The 23,335-nt window shown below is 47.1% G+C and overlaps 1 protein-coding gene across 1 annotated transcript in view; it reads left to right on the top strand.

Moving 5' to 3' along the window:
- LOC148442753 (FH2 domain-containing protein 1-like) overlaps positions 1–11,984 on the top strand; it is a 122,698-nt gene extending 110,714 nt beyond the window's left edge. The window contains exons 11-12 of the mRNA XM_088463528.1: positions 5,261–5,425; positions 9,335–11,984. Of these exons, the coding sequence (XP_088319654.1) occupies positions 5,261–5,425; positions 9,335–10,111 (942 nt within the window). The 3' untranslated portion in view covers positions 10,112–11,984. The remainder of the gene's footprint in view (positions 1–5,260; positions 5,426–9,334) is intronic.
- Positions 11,985–23,335: the final 11,351 nt, after the last annotated feature.

Genomic DNA, 23,335 nt, shown 5'->3' with positions numbered 1-23,335 from the left:
TATATATAGTGGAGCTGTATAGGGATGTCTCTCTCTAATATATAGTGGAGCTGTATAGGGATGTCTCTTATATATAGTGGAGCTGTATAGGGATGTCTCTTATATATAGTGGAGCTGCATAGTGATGTCTCTCTCTCTTATATATAGTGGAGCTGTATAGGGATGTCTCTCTCCTATATATAGTGGAGCTGTATAGGGATGTCTCTTATATATAGTGGAGCTGTATAGGGATGTCTCATATATAGTGGAGCTGTATAGGGATGTCTCTCATATATAGTGGAGCTGTATAGGGATGTCTCTCTCTCATAGTGGAGCTGTATAGGGATGTCTCTCTCTCTTATATCTAGTGGAGCTGTATAGGGATGTCTCTCTCTTATATCTAGTGGAGCTGTATAGGGATGTCTCTCATATACAGTGGAGCTGTATATGGATGTCTCTCTCTCATAGTGGAGTTGTATAGGGATGTCTCTCTGTTATATATAGTGGAGCTGTATAGGGATGTCTCTCTCTTATATATAGTGGAGCTGTATAGCGATGTATCTCATATATAGTGGAGCTGTATAGGGATGTCTCTTATATATAGTGGAGCTGTATAGGGATGTCTCTCTTATATATAGTGGAGCTGTATAGGGATGTCTCTTATATATAGTGGAGCTGTATAGGGATGTCTCTTTCTCATATATAGTGGACCTGTATAGGGATGTCTCTTATATATAGTGGAGCTGTATAGGGATGTCTCTTATATATAGTGGAGCTGTATAGGGATGTATCTTATATATAGTGGAGCTGCATAGAGATCTCTTATATATAGTGGAGCTGTATAGGGATGTATCTTATATATAGTGGAGCTGCATAGAGATCTCTTATATATAGTGGAGCTCTATAGGGATGTCTCTTATATATAGTGGAGCTGTATAGGGATTTCTCATATATAGTGGAGCTGTATAGGGATATCTCTCATATATAGTGGAACTGTATAGGGATGTCTCTCTCTCTTATTTATAGTGGAGCTGTATAGGGATGTCTCTCTCTCATAGTGGAGCTGTATAGGGATGTCTCTCTCTCTTATATCTAGTGGAGCTGTATAGGGATGTCTCTCTCTTATATCTAGTGGAGCTGTATAGGGATGTCTCTCATATATAGTGGAGCTGTATATGGATGTCTCTCTCTCATATATAGTGGAGTTGTATAGGGATGTCTCTCTCTTATATATAGTGGAGTTGTATAGGGATGTCTCTCTCTTATATATAGTGGAGCTGTATAGGGATGTCTCTCTTATATATAGTGGAGCTGTATAGGGATGTCTCTCTCTTTCATATATAGTGGAGCTGTATAGGGATGTCTCTCTCTCTTATATATAGTGGAGCTGTATAGGGATGTCTCTCTCTTATATCTAGTAGAGCTATACAGGGATGTGTCTCTTATATATTGTGGAGCTGTATAGGGATGTCTCTTATATATAGTGGAGCTGTATAGGGATGTCTCTCTTATATATAGTGGAGCTGTATAGGGATGTCTCTCTCTCTCTCTCATATTTATATATGTATATATATATATATTTATATTTAGTGGAGCTGTATAGGGATGTCTCTCTCTTATATCTAGTAGAGCTATACAGGGATGTGTCTCTTATATATTGTGGAGCTGTATAGGGATGTCTCTTATATATAGTGGAGCTGTATAGGGATGTCTCTTATATATAGTGGAGCTGTATAGGGATGTCTCTTATATATTGTGGAGCTGTATAGTGATGGCTCTCTCTCTCATATAGTGGAGCTGTATAGGGATGTCTCTCTCTTATAGTGGAGCTGTATAGGGATGTCTCTCTTATATATAGTGGAGCTGTATAGGGATGTCTCTCTTATATATAGTGGAGCTGTATAGGTATGTCTCTTATATATAGTGGAGCTGTATAGGGATGTCTCTTATATATAGTGGAGCTGTATAGGGATGTCTCTCTCTTATATATAGTGGAGCTGTATAGGGATGTCTCTCATACATAGTGGAGCTGTATAGGGATGTCTCTCTCTTATATATAGTGGAGCTGTATAGGGATGTCTCTCATATATAGTGGAGCTGTATAGGGATGTCTCTTATATATAGTGGAGCTGTATAGGGATGTCTCTCTCTTATATATAGTGGAGCTGTATAGGGATGTCTCTCTCTTATAGTGGAGCTGTATAGGGATGTCTCTCTTATATATAGTGGAGCTGTATAGGGATGTCTCTCTTATATATAGTGGAGCTGTATAGGTATGTCTCTTATATATAGTGGAGCTGTATAGGGATGTCTCTTATATATAGTGGAGCTGTATAGGGATGTCTCTTATATATAGTGGAGCTGTATAGGGATGTCTCTCTCTTATATATAGTGGAGCGGTATAGGGATGTCTCTTATATATAGTGGAGCTGTATAGGGATGTCTCTTATATATAGTGGAGCTGTATAGGGATGTCTCTCTTATATATAGTGGAGCTGTATAGGGATGTCTCTCATAGTGGATCTGTAAAGTGATGGCTCTCTCTCATAGTGGAGCTGTATAGGGATATCTCTCTCTCTCTCATATATAGTGGAGCTGTATAGGGATGTCTCTTATATATAGTGGAGCTGCATAGGGATGTCTCTCTCTTATATATAGTGGAGCTGTATAGGGATGTCTCTCTCTTATATCTAGTAGAGCTATACAGGGATGTGTCTCTTATATATAGTGGAGCTGTATAGGGATGTCTCTTATATATACTGGAGCTGTATAGGGATGTCTCTCTTATATATAGTGGAGCTGTATAGGGATGTCTCTCTCTCTTAGATATAGTGGAGCTGTATAGGGATGTCTCTCTCTTTTAGTGGAGCTGTATAGGGATGTCTCTCTCTCTCATATAGTGGAGCTGTATAGGGATGTGTCTCTCTCTTATATATTAGTAGAGCTATACAGGGATGTCTCTCTCATATATATATATATATATATATATATATATATATATATATATATAGTGGAGCTGTATAGGGATGTCTCTCATATATAGTGGAGCTGTATAGGGATGTCTCTCTTATATATAGTGGAGCTGTATAGGGATGTCTCTCATATATAGTGGAGCTGTATAGGGATGTCTCTCATATATAGTGGAGCTGTATAGGGATGTCTCTCTCTGATATATAGTGGAGCTGTATAGGGATGTCTCTTATATATAGTGGAGCTTTATAGGGATGTCTCTTATATATAGTGGAGCTGTATAGGGATGTCTCTTATATATAGTGGTGCTGCATACGGATGTCTCTTATATATAGTGGAGCTGTATAGGGATGTCTCTCTCTCTTATATATAGTGGAGCTGTATAGGGATGTCTCTCTCTTATATATTGTGGAGCTATATAGGGATGTCTCTTATATATAGTGGAGCTGTATAGGGATGTCTCTCATATATAGTGGAGCTGTATAGGGATGTCTCTCTCTTATATCTAGTGGAGCTGTATAGGGATGTCTCTCTTATATCTAGTGGAGCTGTATAGGGATGTCTCTCATATATAGTGGAGCTGTATAGGGATGTCTCTCTCTCATATATAGTGGAGTTGTATAGGGATGTCTCTCTCTTATATATTATTGGAGCTGTATAGGGATGTCTCTCATATATAGTGGAGCTGTATAGGGATGTCTCTCTCTCATATATAGTGGAGTTGTATAGGGATGTCTCTCTCTTATATATTATTGGAGCTGTATAGGGATGTCTCTCTCTTATATATTATTGGAGCTGTATAGGGATGTCTCTCTCTTGTATATAGTGGAGCTGTATAGGGATGTCTCTCTCTTGTATATAGTGGAGCTGTATAGGGATGTTTGTTTTATATAGTGGAGCTGTATAGGGATGTCTCTCTTATATATTATTGGAGCTGTATAGGGATGTCTCTCTCTTATATATGGTGGAGCTGTATAGGGATGTCTCTCTTATGTATAGTGGAGCTGTATAGGGATGTCTCTCTCTTATATATAGTGGAGCTGTATAGGGATGTCTCTCTCTTATATATAGTGGAGCTGTATAGGGATGTCTCTCTTTTATATATAGTGGAGCTGTATAGGGATGTCTCTCTCTCTCTCATATATAGTGGAGCTGTATAGGGATGTCTCTTATATATAGTGGAGCTGCATAGGGATGTCTCTTATATATAGTGGAGCTGTATAGGGATGTCTCTCTCTCATATTTAGTGGAGCTGTATAGGGATGTCTCTCTTATATATAGTGGAGCTGTATAGGGATGTCTCTTATATATAGTGGAGCTGTATAGGGATGTCTCTTGTATATAGTGGAGCTGTATAGGGATGTCTCTTATATATAGTGGAGCTGTATAGGGATGTCTCTCTTGTATATAGTGGAGCTGTATAGGGATGTCTTTCTCTTATATATAGTGAAGCTATATAGGGATGTCTCTCTCTTATATATAGAGGAGCTGTATAGGGATGTCTCTCTCTTATATATAGAGGAGCTGTATAGGGATGTCTCTCTTGTATATAGTGGAGCTGTATAGGGATGTCTTTCTCTTATATATAGTGAAGCTATATAGGGATGTCTCTCTCTTATATATAGAGGAGCTGTATAGGGATGTCTCTCTTGTATATAGTGGAGCTGTATAGGGATGTCTTTCTCTTATATATAGTGGAGCTGTATATGGATGTCTCTCTCTTGTATATAGTGGAGCTGTATAGGGATGTCTCTCTCTTGTATATACTATAGTGGAGCTGTATAGGGATGTTTCTTATATATAGTGGAGCTGTATAGGGATGTCTCTCTTATATATTATTGGAGCTGTATAGGGATGTCTCTCTCTTATATATAGTGAAGCTATATAGGGATGTGTCTTATATATATAGTGGAGCTGTATCGGGATGTCTCTCTCTTATATATAGTGAAGCTGTATAGGGATGTCTCTCTCTTATATATAGTGGAGCTGTATAGGGATGTCTCTCTCTTATATATAGTGGAGCTGTATAGGGATGTCTCTCTCTTATATATAGTGGAGCTGTATAGGGATGTCTCTCTCTTATATATAGTGGAGCTGTATAGGGATGTCTCTCTCTTATATATAATGGAGCTGTATAGGGATGTCTCTCTCTTGTATATAGTGAAGCTATATAGGGATGTGTCTTTCTTATATATATATATAGTGGAGCTGTATAGGGATGCCTCTCTCTTATATATTATTGGAGATGTATAGGGATTTACTGTCGCTAGATCTGTGTAGGGATCACTGACTCTCTCTCTCTCTCTCTCAGGTTGCAGAGGTGGAGCTGTGTGAGGTGCTTTGCTCCATGCAGAGTATGCGAGATGCTCGTCGTGCCCTGATGAACTATTTCTGTGAGGATGACTCTACATTTCGGCTAGAAGAGATGTGTTTGGTCTTTACAACTTTCTGTGCTAAGTTCCTGTCTGCTCTTCAGGTGAATAAGTCCTCCAGCTCTGTACTGTGTCCTGCACTCACCATGATGGCAGTGACTGAGATAGCTCTGTACTGTTTCCTGCACTCACCATGATGGCAGTGACTGATATAGCTCTGTACTGTGTCCTGCACTCACCGTGATGGCAGTGACTGATATAGCTCTGTACTGTGTCCTGCACTCACCATGATGGCAGTGACTGATATAGCTCTGTACTGTGTCCTGCACTCACCGTGATGGCAGTGACTGATATAGCTCTGTACTGTGTCCTGCACTCACCGTGATGGCAGTGACTGATATAGCTCTGTACTGTGTCCTGCACTCACCGTGATGGCAGTGACTGATATAGCTCTGTACTGTGTCCTGCACTCACCGTGATGGCAGTGACTGATATAGCTCTGTACTGTGTCCTGCACTCACCATGATGGCAGTGACTGAGATAGCTCTGTACTGTGTCCTGCACTCACCGTGATGGCAGTGACTGATATAGCTCTGTACTGTGTCCTGCACTCACCATGATGGCAGTGACTGAGATAGCTCTGTACTGTTTCCTGCACTCACCGTGATGGCAGTGACTGATATAGCTCTGTACTGTGTCCTGCACTCACCATGATGGCAGTGACTGAGATAGCTCTGTACTGTTTCCTGCACTCACCGTGATGGCAGTGACTGATATAGCTCTGTACTGTGTCCTGCACTCACCGTGATGGCAGTGACTGATATAGCTCTGTACTGTGTCCTGCACTCACCATGATGGCAGTGACTGATATAGCTCTGTACTGTGTCCTGCACTCACCGTGATGGCAGTGACTGATATACCTCTGTACTGTGTCCTGCACTCACCATGATGGCAGTGACTGATATAGCTCTGTACTGTGTCCTGCACTCACCATGATGGCAGTGACTGATATACCTCTGTACTGTGTCCTGCACTCACCATGATGGCAGTGACTGATATAGCTCTGTACTGTGTCCTGCACTCACCATGATGGCAGTGACTGATATAGCTCTGTACTGTGTCCTGCACTCACCATGATGGCAGTGACTGATATAGCTCTGTACCGTGTCCTGCACTCACCATGATGTCAGTGACTGATATAGCTCTGTACCGTGTCCTGCACTCACCATGATGGTAGTGACTGATATAGCTCTGTACCGTGTCCTGCACTCACCATGATGGCAGTGACTGATATAGCTCTGTACCGTGTCCTGCACTCACCATGATGGCAGTGACTGATATAGCTCTGTACCGTGTCCTGCACTCACCATGATGGTAGTGACTGATATAGCTCTGTACCGTGTCCTGCACTCACCATGATGGCAGTGACTGATATAGCTCTGTACCGTGCCCTGCACTCACCATGATGGCAGTGACTGATATAGCTCTGTACCGTGCCCTGCACTCACCATGATGGCAGTGACTGATATAGCTCTGTTCTGTGCCCTGCACTCACCATGATGGTAGTGACTGATATAGCTCTGTACCGTGTCCTGCACTCACCATGATGGCAGTGACTGATATAGCTCTGTACTGTGTCCTGCACTCACCATGATGACAGTGACTGATATAGCTCTGTACCGTGTCCTGCACTCACCATGATGGCAGTGACTGATATAGCTCTGTACCGTGTTCTGCACTCACCATGATGGCAGTGACTGATATAGCTCTGTACCGTGTCCTGCACTCACCATGATGGCAGTGACTGATATAGCTCTGTACCGTGTCCTGCACTCACCATGATGGCAGTGACTGATATAGCTCTGTACCGTGCCCTGCACTCACCATGATGGCAGTGACTGATAAAGCTCTGTACCGTGCCCTGCACTCACCATGATGGCAGTGACTGATATAGCTCCGTACCGTGTCCTGCACTCACCATGATGGCAGTGACTGATATAGCTCCGTACCGTGTCCTGCACTCACCATGATGGCAGTGACTGATATAGCTCCGTACCGTGTCCTGCACTCACCATGATGGCAGTGACTGATATAGCTCCGTACCGTGTCCTGCACTCACCATGATGGCAGTGACTGATATAGCTCCGTACCGTGTCCTGCACTCACCATGATGGCAGTGACTGATATAGCTCCGTACCGTGTCCTGCACTCACCATGATGGCAGTGACTGATATAGCTCCGTACCGTGTCCTGCACTCACCATGATGGCAGTGACTGATATAGCTCCGTACCGTGTCCTGCACTCACCATGATGGCAGTGACTGATATAGCTCCGTACCGTGTCCTGCACTCACCATGATGGCAGTGACTGATATAGCTCCGTACCGTGTCCTGCACTCACCATGATGGCAGTGACTGATATAGCTCCGTACCGTGTCCTGCACTCACCATGATGGCAGTGACTGATATAGCTCTGTACCGTGTCCTGCACTCACCATGATGGCAGTGACTGATATAGCTCTGTACCGTGTCCTGCACTCACCATGATGGCAGTGACTGATATAGCTCTGTACCGTGTCCTGCACTCACCATGATGGCAGTGACTCTGGGCCTGATTCAGAGCCGGATCCGTCGTGCGCATGCGGATTGCGATGGGCAAGACGTCGCTCCGGGTCTCGCACCAAAGGGGGCGTGCTGTCGATGTCGATTGACAGCATGCCCCCTTTGGTGGGCGGGCTGGGGGGTGGCTGCCCAGACGGAGGCGTTCCCATGAGAACGCCTACCGTCTGGGGGCGGCCCCATTGACATCACACCCTTCTGCTCCACAGGAGGTTTCTGTCCTCCCTGACCTCGCCTTAGGACACCTGCGTTACGGTTTGACACTCTGGGGATTGCGGCAACGAGACCCTACCACAAGGGTCTCGTCGCAAGCCTGATGGTCGCGTTGGTCTTGACCATCGCGACCATCTTCCTGGCCGCTCACTATAGCTGTGGGTGGCCACCCGCAGCTATGCGAGCCGCCAGGAGGCCGTTCTAAAAAAAAAAAAAAAAAAAAGACCGGCCCTGATTCAGACCGGCCCTGAATCAGGGACTCTGGGGGTCATTGAGACCCGGTCGTTAGCGCCGATGCGCTCGGCCCGGGTCGATGGCCCCCCACAGAGCATGCGCACGACGGCGCCGTCGTGCGCATGCGTGAGACCCGCTACGACCGACATCGCCAGTCGTATCGGGTCTCGATCCAAAGGGGGCGAGCTGTCGATGTTGATTGACAGCTCGCCCCGTTTGGAAGGAGGGCCGGGGAATGGCAGCCCAAACGGGGGCGTTCCCATGGGAGCGCCTACCGTTTGGGGGCGGCCCCACTGACATCACTAGTGATGTCAGTGGAGAGCTTCCGGCTCAGACAGAGCCGAAAGCTCTCCCTGGCTTACGACAAGGGAGACCCTACCCTAGGGTCTCGTCGTAAGCCCCCATGGTCGCGATGGTCTTGACCATCGCGACCATCACCTTAGGCGGTCGTAAGGCTGTGGGTGTTAACCCACAGCCTTACCACCGCAAAGGAGGACGTCTTGAAAATTCAAGACGTCCTCCCCTCATTCAGACCGACCGCACGCTCTGTGCGACCGGCTCTGAATGAGGTCCTATGTTCCGTGTCCTGCACTCACCATGATGGCAGTGGCTGATCTAAGATTGGTCACCAGCAGTAGCTGGGGCTGTATCCACATCTGATTAGGGATTTGTCCACTGCCATGTAGAATGTGAACACTCATGAGCCCCTAGTTATGCTACGCTCGGGATCAGAGAAGATTCCCTGGAAAGCTATTTAAAATGCTTAGTACAAAATATAGAAACAAATGAAAACACAAGACCATAGACCTTGTTCTCAATTTATACATATGTGGGTCTTCTAATTTGGCTGAGGTTTATTGTTTTCATGTGTATATTTGTGCTCTCATGTTTATTCCTACCCATGCCTGATTTCTGTTTTGACTAATTCGCAATGTTCCTCTGTGCAGGACAACAAAGACCGTGAGAAGGCTGAGCATCGGAAGGAACGCCTGGAAAAACGTCGCTCAATAGCCAGTTGTTCCTCACAAGACAAAGACCTTCAGGATGTGGAATTGGAATTTCTGCTGCTTCGGCTTCCCCGAAGAGGGCGCTCAATGAGGGGCCCACGCCCGCTTCCACGCAGCTACTCTACTGAGGTTCTTAACGCCTCTCCCCCAAGTGGTTTAACACCCAGATCCCCCATCAGTGCCACAGTCAACATTGCTGCAGAGCCTATCCATGAGGAGGATGATCATGTTCTGGACCATAAGCCAAGCCAAGGGTTGAGGAGACCACGGGAGGATGGCACAGGGGGTGGACATCCAGAAACCCCAGGCAAAATGAACAGAAGGCACACACTTGCCTGCCTCCCTTACAAAGGGGCAATGACCATGCAGTCAATCCGTCTTACCTCCCCAACTGAACATTGTAAACAATATTCTTCCCAAGATGTTGAATCTGAGGCTGTTTCCTACCCTTCTCCATGTACCCCCAAAACTGGTTCCCTTAGCAGAGTCCTGACATCTCGGACTACAGATAGTTCACCCAAGGACCCCACTTCTCCAACATCAGGATCCCCAAATTCATTCAGTCTGGGAGGAATTTTCCAAAGGAGAGGAAGTTTGAAAAGCCCGGAACCTCCTATGATTCAGCTGGTGGAGGATTCCCCAAGAGGAGGCAATGAGGCCTCTGCACTTACCAACTTTCTCAGACGTTTTGATACTGCGCTGCGCTCACCTAAATAAGGACAAATAGATTTAACATAAATAGGAAACTTTGTGTATACAGGTCAAGATTGGAGAAGTGCGATGAGGCCTCCTATTGCCATGTGCCCATAACCAATAATGTCCTCTGCAGGAGCAACGCTGATCTTCTGCATGAAAGGGGTCCATGAGACTGTGGGGGTCATGCAGCGCGATTATCATCTCATTCATATACATAGTTTGTTTGTTTTAATCTTGGAATAGCCAGAAATGCTACAGAGGTATAGACAGGTTAGGGAAGAAACGGGCAGTGGGTGAGTGGAGGGGGCCGGATTATAGACCGTAGAACGCTGGAGACCTGTTACCCTGATAATTGCACTTAATGGATTCTTGTAAATTACTGTAAGAGACTCAGATTTAAAGATGGGATTTTATCTGTTTCATGCAATTCTTTAGAAGTACAAACCAGACTGTCCTGCTCCAGTCACCGTGTTCCCATCACGCACCTGGCTGGATTTGCGCTGTGTGTCTTAATGTTTTTTATCTGCAGACAGGATGGTTTAAAAGTGGATTTAATAAAGGGGATTTATACTGGAGAGAATTTTAGCTTTTTGTCATAGGACGGGTTTGTAGTGTAATAACGCTCAGTCACATGACCATACCAGTTACTCATCAATCAAGACATGAAAAAAAGAAAAAAGGGATGAAAATATACACCGCACCAGGATAACAAAAAGTTGCAATTGAATATTAATATAAGGTCAAAATTGACCGATAAAGACTACACAACGTTGTTTAATATTATGACACAATGTCGCAAAAGATAATAATAAGGGTGCACCCTAGGAGAAGATAAGTATGCAAAGAAAAGGAAGAGGAACAGAACTCCTACTAGGTGGGGCACACCTTAAAGCATCTAAAACAGAACTTTTAATAAATCAGAATAAAAGGTCTCAGGACAATGAGCAAAAAATGATGTATAAATATACATCAGACAGACAACAAAAATAGACAACACAACAGTGAGAGTATTATATGTCAAAATAGTGTGTAACGTGAATGTGGAAATAACTCAGTGTATATCCACTTAAGGTGAATATCGGCGACAATATATTTAACAAACATAAAATCAATTAGAGTGAAACAACACAAATTAAAATGCACCATGTGATGGACCTAGTTTAGCATAATGGCATATTTTAATAATTAATGAGGCATCCCTCAATATACTGGGAAGGCAAAAATAATTGCTGGATAATAGCTAGAAAGGAAATATAGAGATGTGCACTTAGATACTGTGAGGTCTGCTTTCACCAGTCATGTAAACATCAGACTGGTGATGAGAGCTCCGCGTACTGGCACATGAAAACTACTAGCAGGCTGTTTCTGCTGCCAGCGGCGACTACGAGTCTCAGACCCTGTTGCTAAGCAGCGCAAGAGCTACTCCTGAAGATGCTGGGTGGTCTTCTTTACCCAGTGAAACGCGTTGAGACCCCTCTGTACTCCTGTGAAACTGCTGGACTATAATTTGGACTCTTCTCTACCCCTCCTGGACCCCTTTGGCATATACTGGTACTTTCCTTGTGGATTGATTACACAGCTCACATAGTGCTGCATCTGGAATGCTAAGGACTGTGCTGGTGACTTACACACCACCTCATGGTAATTGAGTGTTGCCTTCATATATCTATTCATCTGTATGGGACGTATTGGAGGTTGTCCTAGGTCCAGCTGTTTATTACACAGGAACAGACATTCATTCATCTTGTTCTATTGTGAACTTTTTATTCATTCATTTTTTATTTGAGGTATTTCTGTTTTTAAATAAAACTTTGTGGTTTATATTACACCGTCCATCTTATTCAGCGCTGGTTTTTTGTGTATATATTTGCAAGAGCCGAACACCCCGCAGCAGCTGGTGAGAGAATACTGAGGTACAAAAAGGTACCTGTCAGAGGAGATTCCCAGTGTTGTCTCAGTCTAAAGGTGCAGGGGGTCCCCTGTGCGCACAGAGGTACCCCGTGAGCGGTGCCTGACGCGCGTTTCGCCGGGGGCTTTCTCAGAGGAAGCCCATTGTACGGCTTGTGAACAGGGAATAAATACTTCCTGGTTACTGCTAATTGGATAGATTTGTTTGATTGATGGCTGAGATTCTAAATTATATGTGGAGTCTAAATTGCCTCATTGAAACGGACATAGTATCACATGATGGAAGATTGTAATATTTCCCCAGTACATTCAATGAATTAGAAAAGACAAAACTGAAAAAATATACATAGAGAGACACATAGAACAACAAATCAGTGGAACAATAACAAATATTAATAATGCTGCGGGGTGTTCGGCTCTTGCGCTGCTTGGCAACAGGGTCTGAGACTCGTAGTCGCCGCTGGCAGCAGAAACAGCCTGCTAGTAGTTTTCATGTGCCAGTACGCGGAGCTCTCATCACCAGTCTGATGTTTACATGACTGGTGAAAGCAGACCTCACAGTATCTAAGTGCACATCTCTATATTTCCTTTCTAGCTATTATCCAGCAATTATTTTTGCCTTCCCAGTATATTGAGGGATGCCTCATTAATTATTAAAATATGCCATTATGCTAAACTAGGTCTATCACATGGTGAATTTTAATTTGTGTTGTTTCACTCTAATTGATTTTATGTTTGTTAAATATATTGTCGCCGATATTCACCTTAAGTGGATATACACTGAGTTATTTCCACATTCACGTTATACACTATTTTGACATATAATACTCTCACTGTTGTGTTGTCTATTTTTGTTGTCTGTCTGATGTATATTTATACAAAATTTTTTGCTCATTGTCCTGAGTCCTTTTATTCTGATTTATTAAAAGTTCTGTTTTAGATGCTTTAAGGTGTGCCCCACCTAGTAGGAGTTCTGTTCCTCTTTTTGTTTGAATACCAGTTACTCGCAGCTTTTTGCAGTGACACTGGATTATCGGATGTGGTATCGGCATCCAGGTCTTTCAGCTGCTGGATTGTTGTCTTTATTTCAGATGTTTGTGGTGGGTACAGTGTTTATACATTACTACATGTGCTGTAATAGTGAAATGCAGATGTGGAGACCTTGGCCATAATGTCCTGTCTCCTACAATAGGCTTGATAATTACAATCTCACAGGCCATGGGGCTGAGGACAGACTCTCCCCATGTGGGGCAACAAAGGCGGTCTAGAAAAGTTTAATACACATATCACTTTTTCAGTAGGGTAACACCTACGATCCTACACAGATCTGATATACAGGCACCTGTCAGTAGCGGCCTTAATTGCAAACCGTTCCCTCTGCCCCTTATCATGCTTCAAACACTTTATGAAGATTCACCATGAAGGCAGAGGAAGGCTCTCCCGTGCTGGAGGCAATGGTTTGTTCTGGGAGAGGCCTGGCTGTGATTGTGCCTCTGGGGCAGTGGTGTAATTGGTATATAGATCTGCTGTCCAATATACAAAGAAGATCCACAACTGGGGGCTACTGAACTTCTGTCAGTCAGTGATTGTTATTAGCTTATAGAGGTCATGTCTTGTCCTGCTTGGAACACTCACTTGCCTCACTGGTTGCTACGGTAGCACCAGTGCCCCAGAAATAAACCCCAGCCAATCATATGGCATCATAATTATTTATTTGTTTATCAGCCATGTTAGGAGTTTTCCCAAAGCGTAAAATAAAATAAAACTGGGTAACTATGGAGGGGTCATTATCTCAATGTGCTGTGTAACTGGAGAAGTCATAAGCTGGATATGTTGGGTAACTATGGAGGGGTCATTATCTCAATGTGCTGTGTAACTGGAGAAGTCATAAGCTGGATATGTTGGGTAACTTTGGATGGGTCATTAGCTCAATGTGTTGTGTAACTGTGGAGGAGTCATTAGCTCAGTGTGTTGGGTAACTGTGGAGGGGTCATTAACTCGATGTGTTGGGTAACTGTGGAGGGGTCATTAGCTCAATGTGTTGGGTAACTGTGGAGGGGTCATTAGCTCAATGTGTTGGGTAACTGTGGAGGGGTCATTAGCTCAATGTGTTGGGTAACTGTGGAGGGGTCATTAGCTCAATGTGTTGGGTAACTGTGGAGGGGTCATTAGCTCAATGTGTTGGGTAACTGTGGAGGGGTCATTAGCTCAATGTGTTGGGTAACTGTGGAGGGGTCATTAGCTCAATGTGTTTTGGGTAACTGTGGAGGGGTCATTAAATTGGGTGTGGTATATTTTATTGACCTTCATGAGACTATCGACCATCATGTTGACATTTATCATGTGAACTGAAATGTCAACATGATTAGAATGTCAAAAAAAAATGTCCCTGGTGGTCTAAAAGTGACTTACCTGGTACAGCTGTCCAGCGGTATTATCCATCATTGGATCTGCCGTACCTGGTAAGTCACTGCTAGACCACCAGGGAGGTTTTGTTGACATTCTAATCATGTCAACATAATTAGACATTTAAGGTCAGCTGATGACTCCAGCGGTATGCCTATCCCTAACCTCTGCCTCCCACAGCCTAACCCTAACCTCTGCCTCCCACAGCCTAACCCTAACCTCTGCCTCCCACAGCCTAACCCTAACCTCTGCCTCCCACAGCCTAACCCTAACCTCTGCCTCCCACAATCTAACCCAACCCTCCCCTGCCGGTCCGTGCAGAATGTCAACATACTTTGTTCGGCTGTACAGCGGTATTATCCATCGTTGGAACCACCATACCAGGTAAGTCACCACTAGACCACCAGGGACATATTGTCTCCCACAGCCTATCCTTAACATCCACCTCCCACTGCCTCACCCTGTCCTCCACCTCCCACTGCCTAACCCTAACCTCCCAACCCATAGGCTAACCGCCGCCTTCCACAGCCTAACCCTAGCCGCCACCTGCTGCAGCCTAACCCTAACCGCCACCTGCCGCAGCCTAACCCTAGCCGCCACCTGCCGCAGCCTAACCCTAGCCGCCACCTGCCGCAGCCTAACCCTAGCCGCCACCTGCCGCAGCCTAACCCTAGCCGCCACCTGCCGCAGCCTAACCCTAGCCGCCACCTGCCGCAGCCTAACCCTAGCCGCCACCTGCCGCAGCCTAACCCTAGCCGCCACCTGCCGCAGCCTAACCCTAGCCGCCACCTGCCGCAGCCTAACCCTAGCCGCCACCTGCCGCAGCCTAACCCTAGCCGCCACCTGCCGCAGCCTAACCCTAGCCGCCACCTGCCGCAGCCTAACCCTAGCCGCCACCTGCCGCAGCCTAACCCTAGCCGCCACCTGCCGCAGCCTAACCCTAACCTTCCCTTTAGGATATTAGTAATTTTTTTCCTGGAAATGTGTTTTTTCTCCAGACGACATGCCGAATAATTTGTTTGCAAACTCCAATGTATGAAGCCTGTGAGTCTAGAGAATGAACAGAAGAACTTGTCTCAGCTGTAGCCTGGTTTTACTCCCTGCATTTATGTTAGAGTGTAAGCTCTGGTGGGCATGATGTGATATTTATTGATTTATATAATCCTACTCTTTTAATCAAATCTCAGCTGTACACGTATAACAGAAGTGGATTTGGTTTGGTGATCAATCACACTATGAGTAGAAGGAATAAATCCCTTCCTAATATTTATTATATCTTTTCATATTTTTCGCCGCCTGTCTGACTATATGGTGTCATTACGATTATGTTTGATTCACCATAACTAGGGATCCAAAGATTAGATATTTTGATGATCTCCCTCCCTACGTCAGTCAGTTTTTGATCTACTAGGCCTCATTGTGGCCAGATTGTTTGTGTGTAATGTATGTCCGTCATCTTTTAAAATAATCTCAGCAAAATATTAATCCACATAATACTAAATACAATAATGATGAAATAAGTTAAAATATTACTATCAACCACCTACAGTATATAGTGTAATTAGTTTTCAATAATCTAGTGAATCAGTTTATAATATGTACGTCGGATGGGCGTCTACAGACCAAGGGACAGAGTAATATTATGAGTTCCAAGAAAAATAATAAATGATCGCAATGTATCACAGGTCTGTTAGTTCCATCCTTATCAACGCTGATGTGGATATATAGGAGGAGACTCAATGCTCCACACTAAAACCGCTTGGTGGTTCTATCCTCAAGTATTAATGTGACCTGTCCGGCACCTGTTAGATTGGATGCTAGCACAGTGTAAGCCACTTATCCCCCTTCATAGAATTAGTATTTCATCACGGTTTAGGAATCACAGCAGATCCCAAATAACATCGCACAGTGCTCTCCTGGCTGTAGCTTAGTTGGGCACAGACTCTCCCTACGGGCACAGATACGCACCAGCTCTGTACTGTAGCATTTGCCAAGGTGCAGTTACTTGCTTTTTATTTTTGCTCCCAACTCTGAATCCGTGCCCCATAATGTCTATTACATTCCTATTGTTGTAATGGACAAGAGAACAAGGATCCTGACAATCATTCATTAATGTGCGACCTTGATTTGATGTCAGAGCCTGGGATGTAACAACCCCTAATTGAAAGATACCTGGTCACCTCCATGGGCAAAGGAGTTATGGCTGAGAATGAAATGAGGTGGTGGTCTGACCATGTAACCGGCTTTATTGTGAGGCCAGAGAGAACCTTGAAAACAAGATCAGGTACAGTATGAGGCCACTATTGTACATAGCAGACAGAACATACTTTGTGCAAGCACGGATTTGGCCAAGGAGTGAGAATTTCATTGACCAGAAACCCCCCAGCATAAGCCTCTGAGGCGCCAGGACCAGACACCATGTCTGTGATTTGATGCTGAAATCTCTGCGTTGTGGGAGGTCAGTGTGTGAGAAGGACACAAGCCCTGTAAGGAGCAATGTATCAGAGTTATTGGGAGGATTCGCCACAATACCGGTGACAGGTGGCAGAGTGCACATTGCAGAAAGTAGTAAAGAACGTACACTGGCATAACGTTCTGCTGAGATAAGTCTGAGCTGATTGATACTAATCCCAGCCTGGCATCGCTTCTGTGACTGTGTGCATTGGATGAGCTGATACTAATCCCAGCCTGGCGTCCCTTCTCTGGCTGTGTGCATTGGATGAGCTGATAATAATCCCAGCCTGGCGTCCCTTCTCTGGCTGTGTGCATTGGATGAGCTGATACTAATCCCAGCCTGGCATCGCTTCTGTGACTGTGTGCATTGGATGAGCTGATACTAATCCCAGCCTGGCATCGCTTCTCTGGCTGTGTGCATTGGATGAGCTGATACTAATCCCAGCCTGGCGTCCCTTCTCTGGCTGTGTGCATTGGATGAGCTGATAATAATCCCAGCCTGGCGTCCCTTCTCTGGCTGTGTGCATTGGATGTCACCGGCATCGCTTCTCTGGCTGTGTGCATTGGATGAGCTGATACTAATCCCAGCCTGGCGTCCCTTCTGTGACTGTGTGCATTGGATGAGCTGATACTAATCCCAGCCTGGCATCGCTTCTCTGGCTGTGTAATCCCTTCTCTGGCTGTGTGCATTGGATGAGCTGATACTAATCCCAGCCCGGCGTCCCTTCTCTGGCTGTGTGCATTGGATGAGCTGATACTAATCCCAGCCTGGCGTCCCTTCTCTGGCTGTGTGCATTGGATGAGCTGATACTAATCCCAGCCCGGCATCCCTTCTGTGACTGTGTGCATTGGATGAGCTGATACTAATCCCAGCCTGGCATCGCTTCTCTGGCTGTGTAATCCCTTCTGTGGCTGTGTGCATTGGATGAGCTGATACTAATCCCAGCCCGGCGTCCCTTCTCTGGCTGTGTGCATTGGATGAGCTGATACTAATCCCAGCCTGGCGTCCCTTCTCTGGCTGTGTGCATTGGATGAGCTGATACTAATCCCAGCCCGGCATCCCTTCTGTGGCTGTGTGCATTGGATGAGCTGATACTAATCCCAGCCTGGCATCGCTTCTGTGACTGTGTGCATTGGATGAGCTGATACTAATCCCAGCCTGGCGTCCCTTCTGTGGCTGTGTGCATTGGATGAGCTGATACTAATCCCAGCCCGGCATCCCTTCTGTGGCTGTGTGCATTGGATGAGCTGATACTAATCCCAGCCCGGCATCCCTTCTGTGGCTGTGTGCATTGGATGAGTTGATACTAATCCCAGCCTGGCGTCCCTTCTCTGGCTGTGTGCATTGGATGAGCTGATACTAATCCCAGCCCGGCGTCCCTTCTCTGGCTGTGTGCATTGGATGCGCTGATACTAATCCCAGCCCGGCATCGCTTCTCTGGCTGTGTGCATTGGATGAGCTGATACTAATCCCAGCCTGGCGTCCCTTCTGTGACTGTGTGCATTGGATGAGCTGATACTAATCCCAGCCTGGCTTCCCTTCTGTGACTGTGTGCATTGGATGAGCTGATACTAATCCCAGCCTGGCATCGCTTCTCTGGCTGTGTAATCCCTTCTCTGGCTGTGTGCATTGGATGAGCTGATACTAATCCCAGCCCGGCGTCCCTTCTCTGGCTGTGTGCATTGGATGAGCTGATACTAATCCCAGCCTGGCGTCCCTTCTCTGGCTGTGTGCATTGGATGAGCTGATACTAATCCCAGCCCGGCATCCCTTCTGTGGCTGTGTGCATTGGATGAGCTGATACTAATCCCAGCCTGGCATCGCTTCTGTGACTGTGTGCATTGGATGAGCTGATACTAATCCCAGCCTGGCGTCCCTTCTCTGGCTGTGTGCATTGGATGAGCTGATACTAATCCCAGCCTGGCGTCCCTTCTGTGGCTGTGTGCATTGGATGAGCTGATACTAATCCCAGCCCGGCATCCCTTCTGTGGCTGTGTGCATTGGATGAGCTGATACTAATCCCAGCCCGGCGTCCCTTCTCTGGCTGTGTGCATTGGATGAGTTGATACTAATCCCAGCCCGGCATCCCTTCTCTGGCTGTGTGCATTGGATGAGCTGATACTAATCCCAGCCCGGCGTCCCTTCTCTGGCTGTGTGCATTGGATGAGCTGATACTAATCCCAGCCCGGCATCACTTCTCTGGCTGTGTGCATTGGATGAGCTGATACTTATCCCAGCCTGGCATCCCTTCTGTGACTGTGTGCATTGGATGAGCTGATACTAATCCCAGCCTGGCGTCCCTTCTCTGGCTGTGTGCATTGGATGAGCTGATACTAATCCCAGCCTGGCGTCCCTTCTCTGGCTGTGTGCATTGGATGAGCTGATACTAATCCCAGCCCGGCATCCCTTCTGTGGCTGTGTGCATTGGATGAGCTGATACTAATCCCAGCCCGGCATCGCTTCTCTGGCTGTGTGCATTGGATGAGCTGATATTAATCCCAGCCTGGCATCGCTTCTCTGGCTGTGTAATCCCTTCTCTGGCTGTGTGCATTGAATGAGCTGATACTAATCCCAGCCCGGCATCCCTTCTGTGGCTGTGTGCATTGGATGAGCTGATACTAATCCCAGCCCGGCATCCCTTCTGTGACTGTGTGCATTGGATGAGCTGATACTAATCCCAGCCTGGCGTCCCTTCTCTGGCTGTGTGCATTGGATGAGCTGATACTAATCCCAGCCTGGCGTCCCTTCTCTGGCTGTGTGCATTGGATGAGCTGATACTAATCCCAGCCTGGCGTCCCTTCTCTGGCTGTGTGCATTGGATGAGCTGATACTAATCCCAGCCTGGCATCGCTTCTCTGGCTGTGTAATCCCTTCTCTGGCTGTGTGCATTGGATGAGCTGATACTAATCCCAGCCCGGCATCCCTTCTGTGGCTGTGTGCATTGGATGAGCTGATACTAATCCCAGCCCGGCGTCCCTTCTGTGGCTGTGTGCATTGGATGAGCTGATACTAATCCCAGCCTGGCGTCCCTTCTCTGGCTGTGTGCATTGGATGAGCTGATACTAATCCCAGCCTGGCGTCCCTTCTCTGGCTGTGTGCATTGGATGAGCTGATACTAATCCCAGCCCGGCATCCCTTCTGTGGCTGTGTGCATTGGATGAGCTGATACTAATCCCAGCCTGGCACCCCTTCTGTGGCTGTGTGCATTGGATGAGCTGATACTAATCCCAGCCTGGCACCCCTTCTGTGGCTGTGTGCATTGGATGAGCTGATACTAATCCCAGCCCGGCGTCCCTTCTGTGACTGTGTGCATTGGATGAGCTGATACTAATCCCAGCCTGGCGTCCCTTCTCTGGCTGTGTGCATTGGATGAGCTGATACTAATCCCAGCCTGGCATCCCTTCTCTGGCTGTGTGCATTGGATGAGCTGATACTAATCCCAGCCCGGCGTCCCTTCTCTGGCTGTGTGCATTGGATGAGTTGATACTAATCCCAGCCTGGCGTCCCTTCTCTGGCTGTGTGCATTGGATGAGTTGATACTAATCCCAGCCCGGCGTCCCTTCTCTGGCTGTGTGCATTGGATGAGCTGATACTAATCCCAGCCCGGCGTCCCTTCTCTGGCTGTGTGCATTGGATGAGCTGATACTAATCCCAGCCCGGCATCCCTTCTGTGGCTGTGTGCATTGGATGAGCTGATACTAATCCCAGCCTGGCGTCCCTTCTCTGGCTGTGTGCATTGGATGAGCTGATACTAATCCCAGCCTGGCGTCCCTTCTCTGGCTGTGTGCATTGGATGAGCTGATACTAATCCCAGCCTGGCGTCCCTTCTGTGGCTGTGTGCATTGGATGAGCTGATACTAATCCCAGCCCGGCGTCCCTTCTGTGGCTGTGTGCATTGGATGAGCTGATACTAATCCCAGCCCGGCGTCCCTTCTCTGGCTGTGTGCATTGGATGAGTTGATACTAATCCCAGCCCGGCGTCCCTTCTCTGGCTGTGTGCATTGGATGAGCTGATACTAATCCCAGCCCGGCGTCCCTTCTCTGGCTGTGTGCATTGGATGAGCTGATACTAATCCCAGCCCGGCGTCCCTTCTCTGGCTGTGTGCATTGGATGAGCTGATACTAATCCCAGCCTGGCATCGCTTCTCTGGCTGTGTGCATTGGATGAGCTGATACTAATCCCAGCCTGGCATCCCTTCTGTGACTGTGTGCATTGGATGAGCTGATACTAATCCCAGCCTGGCGTCCCTTCTCTGGCTGTGTGCATTGGATGAGCTGATACTAATCCCAGCCTGGCGTCCCTTCTCTGGCTGTGTGCATTGGATGAGCTGATACTAATCCCAGCCCGGCATCCCTTCTGTGGCTGTGTGCATTGGATGAGCTGATACTAATCCCAGCCCGGCATCCCTTCTGTGGCTGTGTGCATTGGATGAGCTGATACTAATCCCAGCCCGGCGTCCCTTCTCTGGCTGTGTGCATTGGATGAGTTGATACTAATCCCAGCCCGGTGTCCCTTCTCTGGCTGTGTGCATTGGATGAGCTGATACTAATCCCAGCCCGGCATCGCTTCTCTGGCTGTGTGCATTGGATGAGCTGATACTAATCCCAGCCTGGCGTCCCTTCTGTGACTGTGTGCATTGGATGAGCTGATACTAATCCCAGCCTGGCATCCCTTCTCTGGCTGTGTAATCCCTTCTCTGGCTGTGTGCATTGGATGAGCTGATACTAATCCCAGCCCGGTGTCCCTTCTCTGGCTGTGTGCATTGGATGAGCTGATACTAATCCCAGCCCGGCATCGCTTCTCTGGCTGTGTGCATTGGATGAGCTGATACTAATCCCAAACTGGCATCCCTTCTGTGACTGTGTGCATTGGATGAGCTGATACTAATCCCAGCCTGGCGTCCCTTCTCTGGCTGTGTGCATTGGATGAGCTGATACTAATCCCAGCCTGGCATCGCTTCTCTGGCTGTGTAATCCCTTCTCTGGCTGTGTAATCCCTTCTCTGGCTGTGTGCATTGGATGAGTTGATACTAATCCCAGCCCGGTGTCCCTTCTCTGGCTGTGTGCATTGGATGAGCTGATACTAATCCCAGCCCGGCATCGCTTCTCTGGCTGTGTGCATTGGATGAGCTGATACTAATCCCAGCCTGGCGTCCCTTCTGTGACTGTGTGCATTGGATGAGCTGATACTAATCCCAGCCTGGCATCGCTTCTCTGGCTGTGTAATCCCTTCTCTGGCTGTGTAATCCCTTCTCTGGCTGTGTGCATTGGATGAGCTGATACTAATCCCAGCCTGGCATCCCTTCTGTGACTGTGTGCATTGGATGAGCTGATACTAATCCCAGCCTGGCGTCCCTTCTCTGGCTGTGTGCATTGGATGAGCTGATACTAATCCCAGCCTGGCGTCCCTTCTCTGGCTGTGTGCATTGGATGAGCTGATACTAATCCCAGCCCGGCGTCCCTTCTCTGGCTGTGTGCATTGGATGAGCTGATACTAATCCCAGCCTGGCGTCCCTTCTCTGGCTGTGTGCATTGGATGAGCTGATACTAATCCCAGCCCGGCATCCCTTCTCTGGCTGTGTGCATTGGATGAGCTGATACTAATCCCAGCCTGGCGTCCCTTCTCTGGCTGTGTGCATTGGATGAGCTGATACTAATCCCAGCCTGGCATCCCTTCTGTGGCTGTGTGCATTGGATGAGCTGATACTAATCCCAGCCTGGCATCGCTTCTCTGGCTGTGTGCATTGGATGAGCTGATACTAATCCCAGCCTGGCGTCCCTTCTCTGGCTGTGTGCATTGGATGAGCTGATACTAATCCCAGCCTGGCGTCCCTTCTCTGGCTGTGTGCATTGGATGAGCTGATACTAATCCCAGCCTGGCATCGCTTCTCTGGCTGTGTGCATTGGATGAGCTGATACTAATCCCAGCCTGGCATCGCTTCTCTGGCTGTGTGCATTGGATGAGCTGATACTAATCCCAGCCTGGCGTCCCTTCTCTGGCTGTGTGCATTGGATGAGCTGATACTAATCCCAGCCTGGCGTCCCTTCTCTGGCTGTGTGCATTGGATGAGCTGATACTAATCCCAGCCTGGCATCCCTTCTCTGGCTGTGTGCATTGGATGAGCTGATACTAATCCCAGCCTGGCATCCCTTCTCTGGCTGTGTGCATTGGATGAGCTTATACTAATCCCAGCCTGGCATCCCTTCTCTGGCTGTGTGCATTGGATGAGCTGATTGATACTAATCCCAGCCTGGCGTCCCTTCTCTGGCTGTGTGCATTGGATGAGCTGATACTAATCCCAGCCTGGCATCGCTTCTCTGGCTGTGTAATCCCTTCTCTGGCTGTGTAATCCCTTCTCTGGCTGTGTGCATTGGATGAGTTGATACTAATCCCAGCCCGGTGTCCCTTCTCTGGCTGTGTGCATTGGATGAGCTGATACTAATCCCAGCCCGGCATCGCTTCTCTGGCTGTGTGC

This window comes from Taudactylus pleione, unplaced genomic scaffold, assembly GCF_031769625.1.
Source record: "Taudactylus pleione unplaced genomic scaffold, aTauple2 ptg001394l, whole genome shotgun sequence".
Classification (NCBI taxonomy): domain Eukaryota; kingdom Metazoa; phylum Chordata; class Amphibia; order Anura; family Myobatrachidae; genus Taudactylus; species Taudactylus pleione.
The sequence above is the reverse complement of the archived record's forward strand: the minus strand, read 5'-3'. Positions and strand labels throughout refer to the sequence as shown.